The sequence below is a fragment of the Oryctolagus cuniculus genome, chromosome 2, assembly GCF_051225735.1.
Source record: "Oryctolagus cuniculus isolate XC-2025 breed Fujian yellow rabbit chromosome 2, ASM5122573v1, whole genome shotgun sequence".
Classification (NCBI taxonomy): Eukaryota; Metazoa; Chordata; class Mammalia; order Lagomorpha; family Leporidae; genus Oryctolagus; species Oryctolagus cuniculus.
This window is the reverse complement of record NC_142868.1, coordinates 203,085,598-203,099,148: the sequence shown is the minus strand read 5'-3', so window position 1 is coordinate 203,099,148 and position 13,551 is coordinate 203,085,598. Positions and strand designations below refer to the sequence as shown.

The 13,551-nt window shown below is 49.3% G+C and overlaps 1 protein-coding gene across 13 annotated transcripts in view; it reads right to left on the bottom strand.

Annotated features, from left to right (window-relative positions):
- EIPR1 (EARP complex and GARP complex interacting protein 1) overlaps nucleotides 1-13,551 on the bottom strand; it is a 123,245-nt gene that overhangs the window by 34,433 nt on the left and 75,261 nt on the right. For 11 of the 13 annotated variants that reach the window (XM_051833299.3, XM_089327868.1, XM_089327873.1 and 8 more), the window contains one exon: nucleotides 3,887-4,043. The exons of 1 other annotated variant lie outside the window; for it this stretch is intronic. In XM_051833299.3, the coding sequence (XP_051689259.3) occupies nucleotides 3,887-4,043 (157 nt within the window). Of the gene's footprint in view, nucleotides 1-3,886; nucleotides 4,044-5,712; nucleotides 5,730-13,551 lie in introns of those variants that run through there. One more of the 13 variants, XM_089327870.1, reaches the window with a different exon arrangement.

Here is a 13,551-nt window from a genome sequence, read left to right as displayed (position 1 = left end):
TGTGACGCTGTCCAACCAGCAGGGAGGCGACCATGGCAGCTCGGGGGTCCTGGGTCAGAGAGCAGCAGAGAGTGACCCCAGGACATCCTCCTGCCTCTCTGTGCTGCAGGATGAGTACGACCCCTGTGCATGGGCCCACTGGAGAGTCACACGAGGGAAGGCAGGCAGAGAGCTGGGAAATGGATTCCCTCTACTTCTCAAAGGCCCAAGCACCCCTCTGTAACCAGTGCTGTCCTTGGTGCTGAGGACACAGCCAAGGCCCAACTGCGTTGGGGAGGTTCTCAGGAAGCTCACAATCTTCCCAGGAAACCACATGCAAGCAGGGAGTATGGAGTGGTGACCACGGCGATGGAAAACGACAAATCTGGGTAAACTGAAAGACCTCCTGGGAGGGGTGCCCATGAGCTGAGATGCCACAGGGCTCTTCTGAACACTGCTGGTCACATGGCAGCCTCTCAGCTCAACTGCAGAGCCCCTGCATACCTTATACCAAGCCCTGCACTGCTTAGTTTTCCTAACAAATGTGGTAGTGCCTCCTTCCCACAGAGATCCTGCTACACAACCTTCATCTCTGATTCAGACACAGAGGTTTCATACAGACCAATGAGCAACTTTCAGCGACCCCACCCCAACCTATGAGCAGTGGGGATCAGAAATCAGGCTCTGAACATGCAGGCACCCTCTGCCAGCTCCTGGGCAGCCTAGCTCGGGGACACATCTGACTGGTGCTCAAACTGAGCCCCACTTGCAAGGCCTTTTATCATCTTGGCATGGCCTTTGCTGGAGATGAGCAGAGGGCTGGACCCGCTGTGCACGCAGCTCAACCCCTGCTAATTGCAAGGCTGGAGCCCTACTGTGTGCTCAGCCCAACCCCTGCTCATTGGAGGGCTGGAGCCTCACTGTGGCTCAGCTCAACCCTTGCTCACTGGAAAGCTGTAGCTCCATTGTGTGCCCAGCTCAACCCTTGCTCAATGGAGGGCTGGACCCACTGTGTGCCCATCTCAATTCCTGATCATTGCAGAGCTGGAGCCCCACTGTGTGCTCAGCTCAACCCTTGCTCATTGGAGGGCTGGGAAAGACATGCGATGGGTGAGCTGCACTAGGACTTCAGCTGCTCCAGAACAAGCAGATCAAATGCTTTGCGGGCAGGAGTCCCCAGATGCTTTCTTGGGCTGGGGCAGGCTCTAGCCACTCAGGGGCATGACTTGTGATCATGGAGACCACTCTGCAGCATTCCCAGACACTTCCTCTCCTGGAACTGCTCTCAGCACCAATTTATAAGCCAACAAAGAAAAACACCAGAATGCCTTTGGTTGACCCCAAGCAACACTGCATTTACCAACTTAATTTCTAAAAATCAGATCCCAAGTCTAATCATGAACCTTCAACACCACCGAAGACCCCTGGAAGAGTGTACATGACAGAATCAGTTGCTGGCCAACTGGACACAGAGAGACTGGGTCCACATACGCTGCTGGCAGGACATGAAACGGGCAGTCACTTTGGGAAAGTGTGCCACTTTTACAAAACTACACACACACTGATGGCATGACCACACTGGACATATGTGCACTCTGGTGCATTTATGCTCATGCAAAAACCCGTAAGTTCATGCTCACCACAGCTTGGTTCATGAGACTCAAATACCAGGGAAAGCCCAGATGTCCTTCGACAGGTGAAGGGTTAAGCAAACAGTGTTTCAGCCACGTTGTGGAACACTCCTCGGCCACAGACAAAACGCTGTTGGCTGATAATGCGGCAACTTGAGAATTAAGACAAGGCAACCATCAGAGACTTGGCTAAGGGAAAAGACTCAGTGGCAAAGGTTGCTTGGTATATATAACATTTACGTAACATTCTTGAAATGGCAAAATTACCCAGACAGAGCACAGATTAGTGCTTGTCGGCAGCTAAGGTGGCCAGGGACGCACCCATGGCTACAAGAAGGAAGCAGGCAGGATCCATGTGCATCCCAACCATCATGGCAGCTCCATGAACCTTATGTGGTAAACTGGCACAGAAGTAAATGTTCACACACAGGTGCACATAAACCTGATGAATTCCGCACTCCATCAGTGGTCTGCACCAGGGCCAGCTCCCTGGCTGCAGTGCTGCCCTGTGGTATGCTATGGTCTCTCTGTGTAATGTCTACAAATGCATGGGAATCAAAGCAAAATGCTCCAAAAGAAAGGAAAAGGGAAAAGGTGCAATAATGTACAACAAGAACAAATCAGGAATACTTTGAACAATGGAGACAAACTCAAACAGCAGCTTTCCAAGGTGATGCAGGAGGGCAGCTGGATGTGTGTGTGTGTGAGTACCCACAAGCTCCCCTTGCGAGCCTCCGTGTACATAGGCTGAGATCTGGCGTGTCAGTCTCATGGGCACATCCCCGCCGTGTGCAGTGGCCTGCCTTCCTGCACAGTATGTGCAGTAGAGGAGCTGCACAGGTGGAAGCTGCGGAAGAGGACTGGTGGCTCCTCATTCCCAGCAGGGCCACAGTCCCTTCTCTGGGCTCACCCGTCTGAGTATACCTGAGTACACCAGTCCGTATACCTGCACATGCATGTGTGTACATCCACCAGCTGAGTGGCACACATGTGAACACACATGCATGCACACACACATCCCACATACCCGGGGTGTCCATGTGTGTGCACATGAACACACATGTACATATGCCAGCACGTGTCCACCCATGTATACCTGAACACATGCATGCACACACATGAATGCTGGCTTTCCAGGGAACACAGTCATTGTCTGTGATGTGCCATGTGGCCAGCGCTGAGACTACAGCACTCAGTCCAGTGACGGTGCTGAGCCGATTGCTTTGGGGATTCTGGGACTCTTTGTCAGCCACCCCTCACTCTGCAAGACTGAGAATGGCTTCACTACTGGCCGCACCTCTGTGAGAAGACACAACCATTGACCTGGAAGCGGCACAGCACTGACAAGGGCAAATCCACCTCAAAGGGACACAGAAGATCAAAGCCTGCTCTCCCCACACCTGTCACAGACCAGCGTCAGTCCCAAAGGCCACCTCGTAAGTGCATCCTTCAGGTAAGTCATTCCCTGCATCCTTGGGGGCCACAGCACAGGGTCTCAGTGGTCCCGTGTACCCACACCTGTCCTGCTCATTAGCTGTTTACACTCGGGGCTCCCCAGGAGATCTGAACACCCTGAGGCCAGGTGTCCCTGACCTGGTAGGGTGCATGCAGCAGGTGCTTAATAAGAATTTGTTGCATTAAACTGATTTAATTGGGAGGGCTGACTACCACAGAACTGAAAGAAAGAACCAACTGTACAGCATATCTGAGTCTTCCTCGAGGCCACACGCACGGGAGGCAGAGTTCTATTGAGTAACAGCGATCATCACAATTGTGGCGAAGGCCTGTCACGGCATGCCCTGCAGTCCCGACAAGAAACCAAGCTTCCCAATCTCACTGAGGCATCAGCAACGCCACAGGATAGTCACGACCTTCCTGGAAGGCCTTCGGAGCTGGCCGAGTAGGTGGACACAGCAAACTCCCACCCACACGGGCAGTGATTGGCCAGGGAAGCCCCAGGACTGAGGGGGCAAAAATGCGGACAAAGGCATGCAGGGCTTGGGGACAGTAGCCACACACATCAGGCTTGCACAGGGGCCTATAGGAAGGGGGACAGGGCATTCAACCAAGAGTCACAGATGTTGTAAGCTCATGTGCAGTGAGTGCCCACTGTGTTGTCGCACTCCAGGACACTGGGCAGAAGGCAGGCCAGGCCCCGTTCCTGCACTGTGGCAGGGTCTGTCACGGCCACCAGTCTAGAGAACACCCAACATGCAGTGCAGCCTGTGTGCACGGGAATGTTTCGGAAGCCCGCAGGCCTGCTCCGTGAGTCCTACCAGGCCACGTTGCCATGGGCCGCGTCGTCCAGGTGACACAGCAGCTCCAGTGTCTGTGCGGGGCTTGCAGAGTCGTCTGGGGACTCGTGGCCGCCTGATTCCAGTTCCTTTGGCATCCTCCACACAGCTGCACATGTCTGGACTTTGCTGTCGGAAGCTGAGCACAGAGGAGACCGTCAGCAGAGCCCGCTCCTGGACGATGCTCCAACATCACATGACCTGCGCCTGCCCTTTCCAACACTGAAAATCACAGGCAGCAGAGAGGCAGAGAGCAGAGACTGCAGGCAGCAGGCAGCATGAGGTGTACTGTAATTAGCACCACGTTAACCCGCTTTATCCTTGTTTTAAAACCACCATTCTGTTCCAGAAGAAAATTAAATTTCCTCAAAATTGATTTCCATCCCTCACTGATTTTCTTCAATGGTTTTCAAAAAAGGAGGCAAAGTGGGGTACTACAGATCTGATCCCCATGCACGCAACTGAGACTGGCGTTAGGTGGGTTTTTCCCATCACGGCTTCATGGGGCTGTCAGTAAGCACAAAGCACTCCACTCAGAAGCACTGCCACCAGAGTCACTCCAGCTCAGTTTACCCACAGAGGTGGGACTGTGGGGTGGGAGTCCAGCCCAGCTAAGGCGGCACCTGACATCAGAGCGCCTGCAGGTGACTCCCAGCTCCGGCTCTGACCCCACTGTCGATGATGCAGACCCTGAGAGGCAGCAAGTCAGCTGGTTGCTGCCATAATCAGTTCCTGCATTGAGCTGTTGGCTCTCAGTTTTGGCCTGGCCCAGCACTGCCTGTTGCAGGCATTTGAGGAGGAAAGCCTTTCTCTCTCTCTCTCTTTCTCTCTCTCCCCCTCACCCTCTCCCCCACCCCTTCTCAAAGAAGTAAATAAGTAAATAAAAAATTTTAAAAGGTGGTCTTAAATAAATGATGATAAAACAACGAACAGGTTTCAATAGGAAATCATTAATTTATAACATGGAGAATGTAACAGTATTATATGAGGGTACTTCAAAAGTTTTCAGAAATAAAATTAAAAGACAATTTTATTTTGGGCAAAAAGGATTTGAAATCTACTATTAAGAAAAACACATAACAGGGAGTCTTCAAAAACTTCATGAAAAATGAATCATGAAAAAATTAAGGTAGATTTCAAGCCTACTGGCACCACACAGAGCTTATCTTTTAATCTCATTTCCCACCAAAAATTTTAAGTACCCTTATATACAATGTTAGAACATGGAAACTTGCTCCATGAGTGACATTTCCTACAGATGAACTAAGAAAAAACAACAGATACAGCATTGTAACAACAGGACCTTATATCACACTAAAAGCAGGGATACTTCTTACCAGCTATCATGGTCCTTCAATCTAAATATCAGCTGATGAACCAAGAAATACAACAGTGAACACAACACAGTAACAAGACATCGAGCTTCATGGGTATTTTTATTATTAGCGCTATCACCCATGATCAGGTAACAATATGCAAAAAGGACCAGGAACTCAACCAAGAGTTCCTGTTGGCAAATTCAGTGCCTGTTTCACACTTTGTTGGGCCTACAGGAATATGGAATTGTGGCTGAAAGAAACATTTATACCTTTAATAATGAAAACACAGTATACAATGGTTTATACCCTACTTGAGAAATAATTTTTTGCTGAAGTTTTCAGTCACAAAGTCCTCTTGTAGAGCCCCTGAGACTGGCAGACTCTCCTGGAAATATGAGAGTAACTGAAGGAAGAGTTGGCAACATGGAGTTGGAGAGGAGAGATGAAGGCCGGCAATGCTAACCCAACAGAGGCACAGATTGTACTAACCTGTCTAAATGTCCGAAAAAGAAATGTCCATTCTGAGAAGTGATGGAACCAAACTGTGGCTATGTTGCAAAACAAATCAAGTGCACAAAACGATTAAGGTCGAGAACAGTAAAATCGCTGTTTTGTAGGAGAGGTGAGCAGTGGCAGATCCCCCACTAACAAATCCCTTCTCTGGAGAATTCTGTGTAGGACTGCTTTCCTGTGACAGTGCTCACCTAATTCCTGGTTAAGACGACTTCCATGGTACCCTTAGGACGGCCACAATGGCTCTTAGGAAATTGTATTTTTACCCTCAGGTAAGCTGTTTCCCTTCAAAGCCTACACCAGATGTGGAGCTCCAATGAGAAGGCTGGGTGTCCGCTTTCTCACACACTGTTCTGGCATTCCAGGGTCCATCAACCAGATACAGCAGAGAAACCAAGGGAGGAACTTCCAGGAAAACACAGCTGACAGAATGAACCCTTGCTTCTACTTCCATTCCATCCCCTTACCCTCCTGAGGTTATAATAAGGAGGGGTTTTTGGATTCTGTTTTCTTTTCAAGACATAAACCCACAAGGAGGAGAAGAGCAATGGGATTTTGACAGTTGGAAAGCCACTGGCTGAGAGAGAAATAATAGAGCATGCCCAAGACAGCCGTGGAGAGAGCTCAGAAGCAACCTTGTCCATGTGCAGGCCCGGGGTCAGGTGGCACCAGGCCATCCCCTGGAAAGGTCCCACGTGGGACCTGGACTGAGTATGGCTGCAGCCCAGTCCTGACTGTGGCAGGCACTTAGGAAGTCAACCAGTGAAAGGGAGCGCTCGCTCGCGTGCGCTCTCTCTCTGTCCTTCTGCCTCTCAAATCTATTATTTTTTTAGATCTTAAAATCCAAACACAATTGTATATTTCTAGAAAAACTGAAACTTAACAGAACTGACACTAGAAGAAATAAAAACTCTGAAGAGATCAGTATCTCTTTAACAAACTGATTCTAATATGAAATTTCCTACAGAGAAACCATGAGGATCAGGACCCCTATGATGACTTCCAAGCATTTAAAGTAAAAACAAACAAACCAAAATACACAGCAATACAAGAAGAAGAACACGGGGAACATTCCCTGACAACAATATATCAAGATTTTTAAACAAAGGAAAATTACAGGCTGTTAATTCTCTTGAGAAGATGTAAGATTCTTCAACAAAATATTAGTAAATCAAATTCAGTATCATATAAAGAGCACTAATTTCACATACAAATGAGGTTTATTCAAAGAATATGTTATTTATGATTTGAAAAGCAGGCAATATAACTCATCACATTAGCAAACTAAAAAAAAAAAAAAATGACCACCACAGAAGATATCTAACTTTGATATAGCTCAATGCCTATTTCTGATAATATTCTTAATAAAAGGAGAAAGAGGAGAAAAAGAGGAATATTTACTGCCATAAGAAATCTACACCCACCAAGTCTCACTGTAAACAAAGTGGCTGTGAGTGAAATAGTACAAGCTCTCCCTTAAGAACGGGAAAAAGACAAGCACGTCCTGTGCTACTCTCCTAGTTAACACTATCAGCAACATGGCTGAACAAAAGGACAATGCAAAGAAATCATCTGGAATTCTATAGATTAGCAACCAAAACTTAGAAAATGAAATTTGAAAGGAAAATGATATTAATGATATAGCTAAAAATCAAATACCCAATAGTATCTCAAATTAAGATGTGCATGAATCTGTACACAGTAAAACAAAGTAAACTGCTGAGAGAAAATAAAGACCTAAGTAAATGGAGGACATACCATGTTCATGGATTGGAAGTGTCACTACTGTAAACAGCTGTGAGTCTCAAAATTCCTTAAGTCTTACTTTAGAATTCAACAACCAACTTCTTAACTCTTAAAATGTGTATGAAAATGTGAATGACCCAGAAAGCCCAGATAATCATGAGAACAACAAAATTGAATGATTTGCAAAGCAGGTATCAGTTTACTATTAGGATAACAATAGGTTAACAGTACAGAGGAAAAGAATGGAGTCTAGGAGTGGAACAGCTTACTTACAACAGAAACATCATCGCATTGGGATGGACAGAGGAAGATATTAATAAATTATGTCTGATCAACTATGTACATGAAAAAAAAGTAACTTAAATCCTATCTTACAACATTGAAAAACCGATTCCAGATAAACTTAACATAAAATGTAAAAGACAAAATAATGCAAGTATTTTCTAGAATGCACAGTGGAATATTCTCACAATCTTGGGACATGCAAAAATTTCTTAAATGGCAGGAAAAAAATGCTGATCATTAAAGAATAACAACATAGTCGTAAAATGAAGAACATCAATTCACCGAAAGACAGTATATGAATTCTTCAAAATTAGAAAGTTCTGCTCTTGGAAAGACACTGCTGAAAAAATAAAGCAAAACTGAGAGGAAATGTTCATAATACTTGTACTGAAAATCTGCTTACATCTGAAATATACAAAGAACTCTTACAACTGAATAATAAACAATCCTGTCGCTCCCTGTCTTCGTGGAGGAACGACACAGGACCCTGCGCTGTTCTTTTGTCTGCTCGGCCCTCCCCGGGTTTGCTGCTGGTTCTTCCCGGGTTGGCTACCGTCCCTTCCACCTCCGTGGAAGGGCGGTTCCCCCTAGCCACTTTCCCCACTTCTGCAGGGGAGCGGCACACCGCCGGCCGGCTCTCTCGGGGGCTGCACAGGTGTTCCTTCAGATAGATGTTCCCTTTAGATGTTCCTGGTGCATGTTGTCTCTCTCCTCCTTTATAGTCCTCTTCCACCAATCCCAACTCTGCTACCCACACGCCGAGTACGCTGCTCTCCTCCAATGAGGAGCAAGATCAGCTCCTGCAGCTCAGTCAATCAAATTGGCGAGAGGCAGCTGCGTAGAAGTTGTTACTCCCTTCTCAGCGCCATATTGTGGGAGAGCAGATGCATAGAATAAGTCTTAATTCCAGTAACTTAGTCTAGTCCGAGTTGCTCCCCACAAATCCGATTTTCAAAAATGACCTCAGGGGCCGGCATTGTGGAGTAGCAGGTAAAGCTGATAGAGCCGCCACCTGGGATGCCAGCATCCCATATAGGCACCAGTTCAAATCCTGGCTGCTCCACTTCTAATCCACCTCCCTGCTAATGGCCTGGGAAAGCAGTGGAAGATGGCCCAAGTGCTTGGGCCCCTGTCACCCATGTGGGAGAACTAGAAGAAGCTCCTGGCCATTGCAGCCATGAGGAGTGAACCAGCAGATGAAAGATCTGTCTTCTTCCTTTCTCTCTGTAATTCTTTAAGATAGATAGATAGGTAGATAGATAGATATTTTTTAAAAAAGAAAACATACAGATGCATAACAGGCACCAGAGAAAATGCTGGCCATCATTAATAACTGGAGAAATGCAAAACAAATCAAAATGAGACACACTACACACCTTACCAGAAAGGCTAACATTTAATTTTAGAAAGACCAACAATATCAAGTATTGGCAAAGATATCTCACAGGTCACTAAAATGAGTAGAACAGTACATTCACTGTGGGGAGCAACTCGGACTAGACTAAGCTACTGGAATTAAGACTTATTCTATGCATCTGCTCTCCCACAATATGGCGCTGGGAGAGGAGTAAACAACTTTTACACAGCTGCCTCCAGCCTGTAGGAGCTGATCCTGCTCCTGATTGGAGGAGAGCAGCGTACTCGGCGTGTGGGTAGCAGAGTTGGGATTGGTGGAAGAGGACTATAAAGGAGGAGAGAGACAACATGCACCGGGAACATCTAAAGGGAACATCCGAATAACATCTGAGCAGCCCCCGAGAGAGCCGGCTAGCGGTGTGCCACTCCCCCGTGGAAGTGGGGAAAGTGGCAGGGGGCACCGCCCTTCCACGGAGGTGGAAGGGTTGGCAGCCAACCCAGGAGGGACCAGCAGCAAACCCAGGAAGGGCCAAGCAGACAAAAGAACAGCGCAGGGTCCTGTGTCGTTCCTCCGTGAAGAGGGGGAGCAACAATTCACCAAGTGTGTTTGCAGCAGACTCTTCCCAGATGACCCCACAGTTCCAGCTGAGGGACTGTCACAAAGCCCGGATCATGGACGACAAGCTGGTGGCAGCTCTCTAACTGCCCCAATGCAGCAGGGCCAGGGGACAGCATGTCATTGCCGCAAATTGGGGGCAGCAACAGCCACAGGACCAACGAGGCCAGCAGGCTCTGCTGCAGAGTTGTGGGGTGGCTAACAGAGGCAGTGTAGTCCTGGGGCAAACAGGTGGACATCCAGTGAGTGTACTGCCTACCCGGTGCATACACACATGCATGCTTGGGTGCTCCCAGACACACCCGCACAAAGGGATAGAAAACGAATGAGGGGAGGCTGAGGCAAGTCACCCCACTAATGCCCAGCCCCAGACGTGCGCCAGCTTCAGACCTAGGACTCACTGACTATAAAGACCAACAGATTCCAGGAGTTAGGAGCCTACACCCCCAGACAAGTGTATACTCCACTAATTACCCCAGCTGGGACCAGGGGACCTACGCCATTGGCCTGAATGGCCTTCACTGGATGAAGAGAATGACCAGACTGACACCCTGTCACCCACAGGGTCACATGTTCTCCTGGCGGAGGGGTAGCCCTGGGGGAGCCCTCAGGGCCAGGTGACAGCCTGTGCAAAGTCTGCCTTACAGGGGGTCTGGGTCTGTGGATCCACCCCGTGAGAATGGGGAGGACACCCTGGCCACAAGGTGAAGCACCTACATTGGCTATGTGGCCGGCACAGCCAAGGCAGAACACCCATGGGCCTTGGAGAATGGCCAGAAACTTCTCCGAGCTCGACAAGTGGGAGCACCAAGTGCACTGCGCTGCCATACATGGAGACTGTTAGAGCTCTCCAGGCCTCAGGTGCGCGGCTGTGCACCTGGCCTCTGAGTGCACTCTGCCCCCCTTCCAGGAGGGTGGGACACGGTCTGCTCGCAGAGGTGCTGGCTCTCCTGTGCTGTTACGACACAGCCCAGAGATGGCTGCGTATCCAAGGGGCACTCAAAGAGCCACCCCGTTGACCAACTGCAAAGATTACATCATGCTAACTAGACAATGCACTCTGCAAGGGGGCAGGAGATGAGCTGGGACCCAGCAGAGGGGGCAGGAGACACAGGCCAGGATAGTGACCCGGCAGGGGAGCAGGAGGCAGAGACCACGAGATGGGAACCACCCCTGTCAAGGTTCAAGACAAAGCCAGGATATGTCCCAGGGTAAAGGCAGAGGTGCTGAGTGTTCCAGCACAAAGGAGGAGGGGCAGTGCCCAGCCAGCAGTCAATCTGCAGGTGACTCAGCCTTCGCCTGGAAGTGAGGGGCACAAAAGGCTGCCAGCTCAGAGCCATGAGGGTCCTGCTGCAAGCCCAGAGCCCAGACTGCACAGAGTCCCACCGAGTACATACGGTGCATTTTTGTCCACCATAGGCAGATTGATTCCACATGACAGTGAACTCGTCATCTTCGAGCCGCCACGCCTGGGATACACTGTACACATGATGAATGAGAACTCTAGTGCACAGCTGAGCAGGAAGCAATCCAACACTGCCAGACACGTGAAGGGACCCAGGGCCAAAGGAAGCTGCTCCTGGGCAGGAAGACCAGAACAAGTAACTACAGGGGACAGAAACGAACCTCACAGACACCTTTGCAAGATGTCACTGAACCAGCTGGCGCCACAGCTCAATAGGCTAATACTCCGCCTGCAGTGCCAGCACACCAGGTTCTAGTCCCGGTCAGGGCACCGGAGTCTATCCCGGTTGCTCCTCTTCCTGTCCAGCTCTCTGCTGTGGCCCGGGAGTGCAGTGGGGGGTGGCCCAAGTCCTTGCGCCCTGCACCCACATGGGAGACCAGGAGAGGCGCCTGGCTCCTGGCTTTGGATCAGCGCAGTGCAGCAGCCATTGGGGGGTGAATCAATGGACAAAGGAAGACCTTTCTCTCTGTCTCTCTTTCACTCTTTCACTGTCCACTCTGCCTGTCAAAAAAAAAAAAAGTCACTGAACCAATATATTCTAATAAAAACCTATAAATAAAAGGGAACAAAAGGTTAAAGACTTTCCACTGTATGAAAAATTTATTTTTTTTTCTAACAGATTATAAAATTTTCTTTCCAGAATTTACTCTGAAAATCGGGTGTGTATGAGATGAATCCAAAGTCCCTTCCTGAAAAATGCAGATGCCAGAAGTCATCCCAAGGAGGACCTGGTTCCAGAGTGGCCTGGGTGTTGGAGGCTTCCGCCCACATCACACACCCTGGAAATGAACCCAGCAGTGACACTTGACGAATACAGAGTGCACCTAAGCTACAAGGAATACGGCAGGCATCATCTGAAGCTCTTCAAGTCCTCAGAAGCAGATGAAATTGAAGGTAAACAGCGCTAAGCAAGAAACACTGGAGGTACACCCATCGAGACACACAAATTGGCTCTGAAACTCTGAGGATTTCCATACCCTCATGAATCTCAACAGAGCATTCAACGCACATCCCGCAGCTATCAAAGAAACTAAGGTGCTTTTAAGAGGAAAACCTGATCTTTAGAAGGAAAATGCTGTAATAACAAGGGCGGCATTCACCTTTTATCTCCGTTTTTAACACTATTCTGATGTTAAGCCCTGTAAAGGAACTAACTGCCTGTGTTGCGGTAATATTACAAGGACTAGGAAGGGCCCATGGCCTCATTATAAAGCCAGGCCTGTGGCATCACACAGACTCCACAGAAAACCAAGCCCACGGCAGACGACACAGGCTCTGAACAAAACCGGGACTACGGCCCCCAGGACACCCTCCATGCAAAACCCAGCCTCCATAAGACACAGCCTCCATAAGACACAGGCTCCATGAGACACAGGCTCCATGAGACACAGCCTCCATAAGACACAGGCTCCATGAGACACAGGCTCCATGAGACACAGGCTCCATGAGACACAGCCTCCGTAAGACACAGCCTCCATGAGACACAGGCTCCATGAGACACAGGCTCCATGAGACACAGCCTCCATGAGACACAGGCTCCATGAGACACAGGCTCCATAAGACACAGCCTCCATGAGACACAGGCTCCATGAGACACAGGCTCCATGAGACACAGGCTCCATGAGACACAGCCTCCATGAGACACAGGCTCCATGAGACACAGGCTCCATGAGACACAGGCTCCATGAGACACAGGCCCCATAAGACACAGGCCCCATGAGACACAGCCTCCATAAGACACAGCCTCCATAAGACACAGGCTCCATGAGACACAGGCCCCATGAGACACAGGCTCCATAAGACACAGCCTCCATAAGACACAGCCTCCATAAGACACAGGCTCCATAAGACACAGGCCCCATGAGACACAGGCTCCATAAGACACAGCCTCCATAATACACAGGCTCCATGAGACACAGGCTCCATAAGACACAGCCTCCATGAGACACAGGCCCCATGAGACACAGGCTCCATGAGACACAGGCTCCATGAGACACAGGCTCCATAAGACACAGCCTCCATAAGACACAGCCTCCATAAGACACAGTTTCCATAAGACACAGGCTCCATAAGACACAGGCTCCGAGCAAAACCAAACCCAGGGCGTGAGACACAGCCAGGCAGGAGCACAAAGCACAGCTCAGTGCTCCGGCAGCCCTGGCCCCTGAGCTGGAGCGGACTGACGCCACGCAGAGCCAGCCCAGCTCCTTCATCTTGCCAGTGAGGAAACAGGCCCAGGACAGCGAACCGGCTTTTCCCAGTGCACACGGCTCATCAGCCCCAGAGTCGGGAACGAGATGAGGCCTCTTGACTTGCGTGTAACAGTCCATTGCTTTGAAAGCGAAAA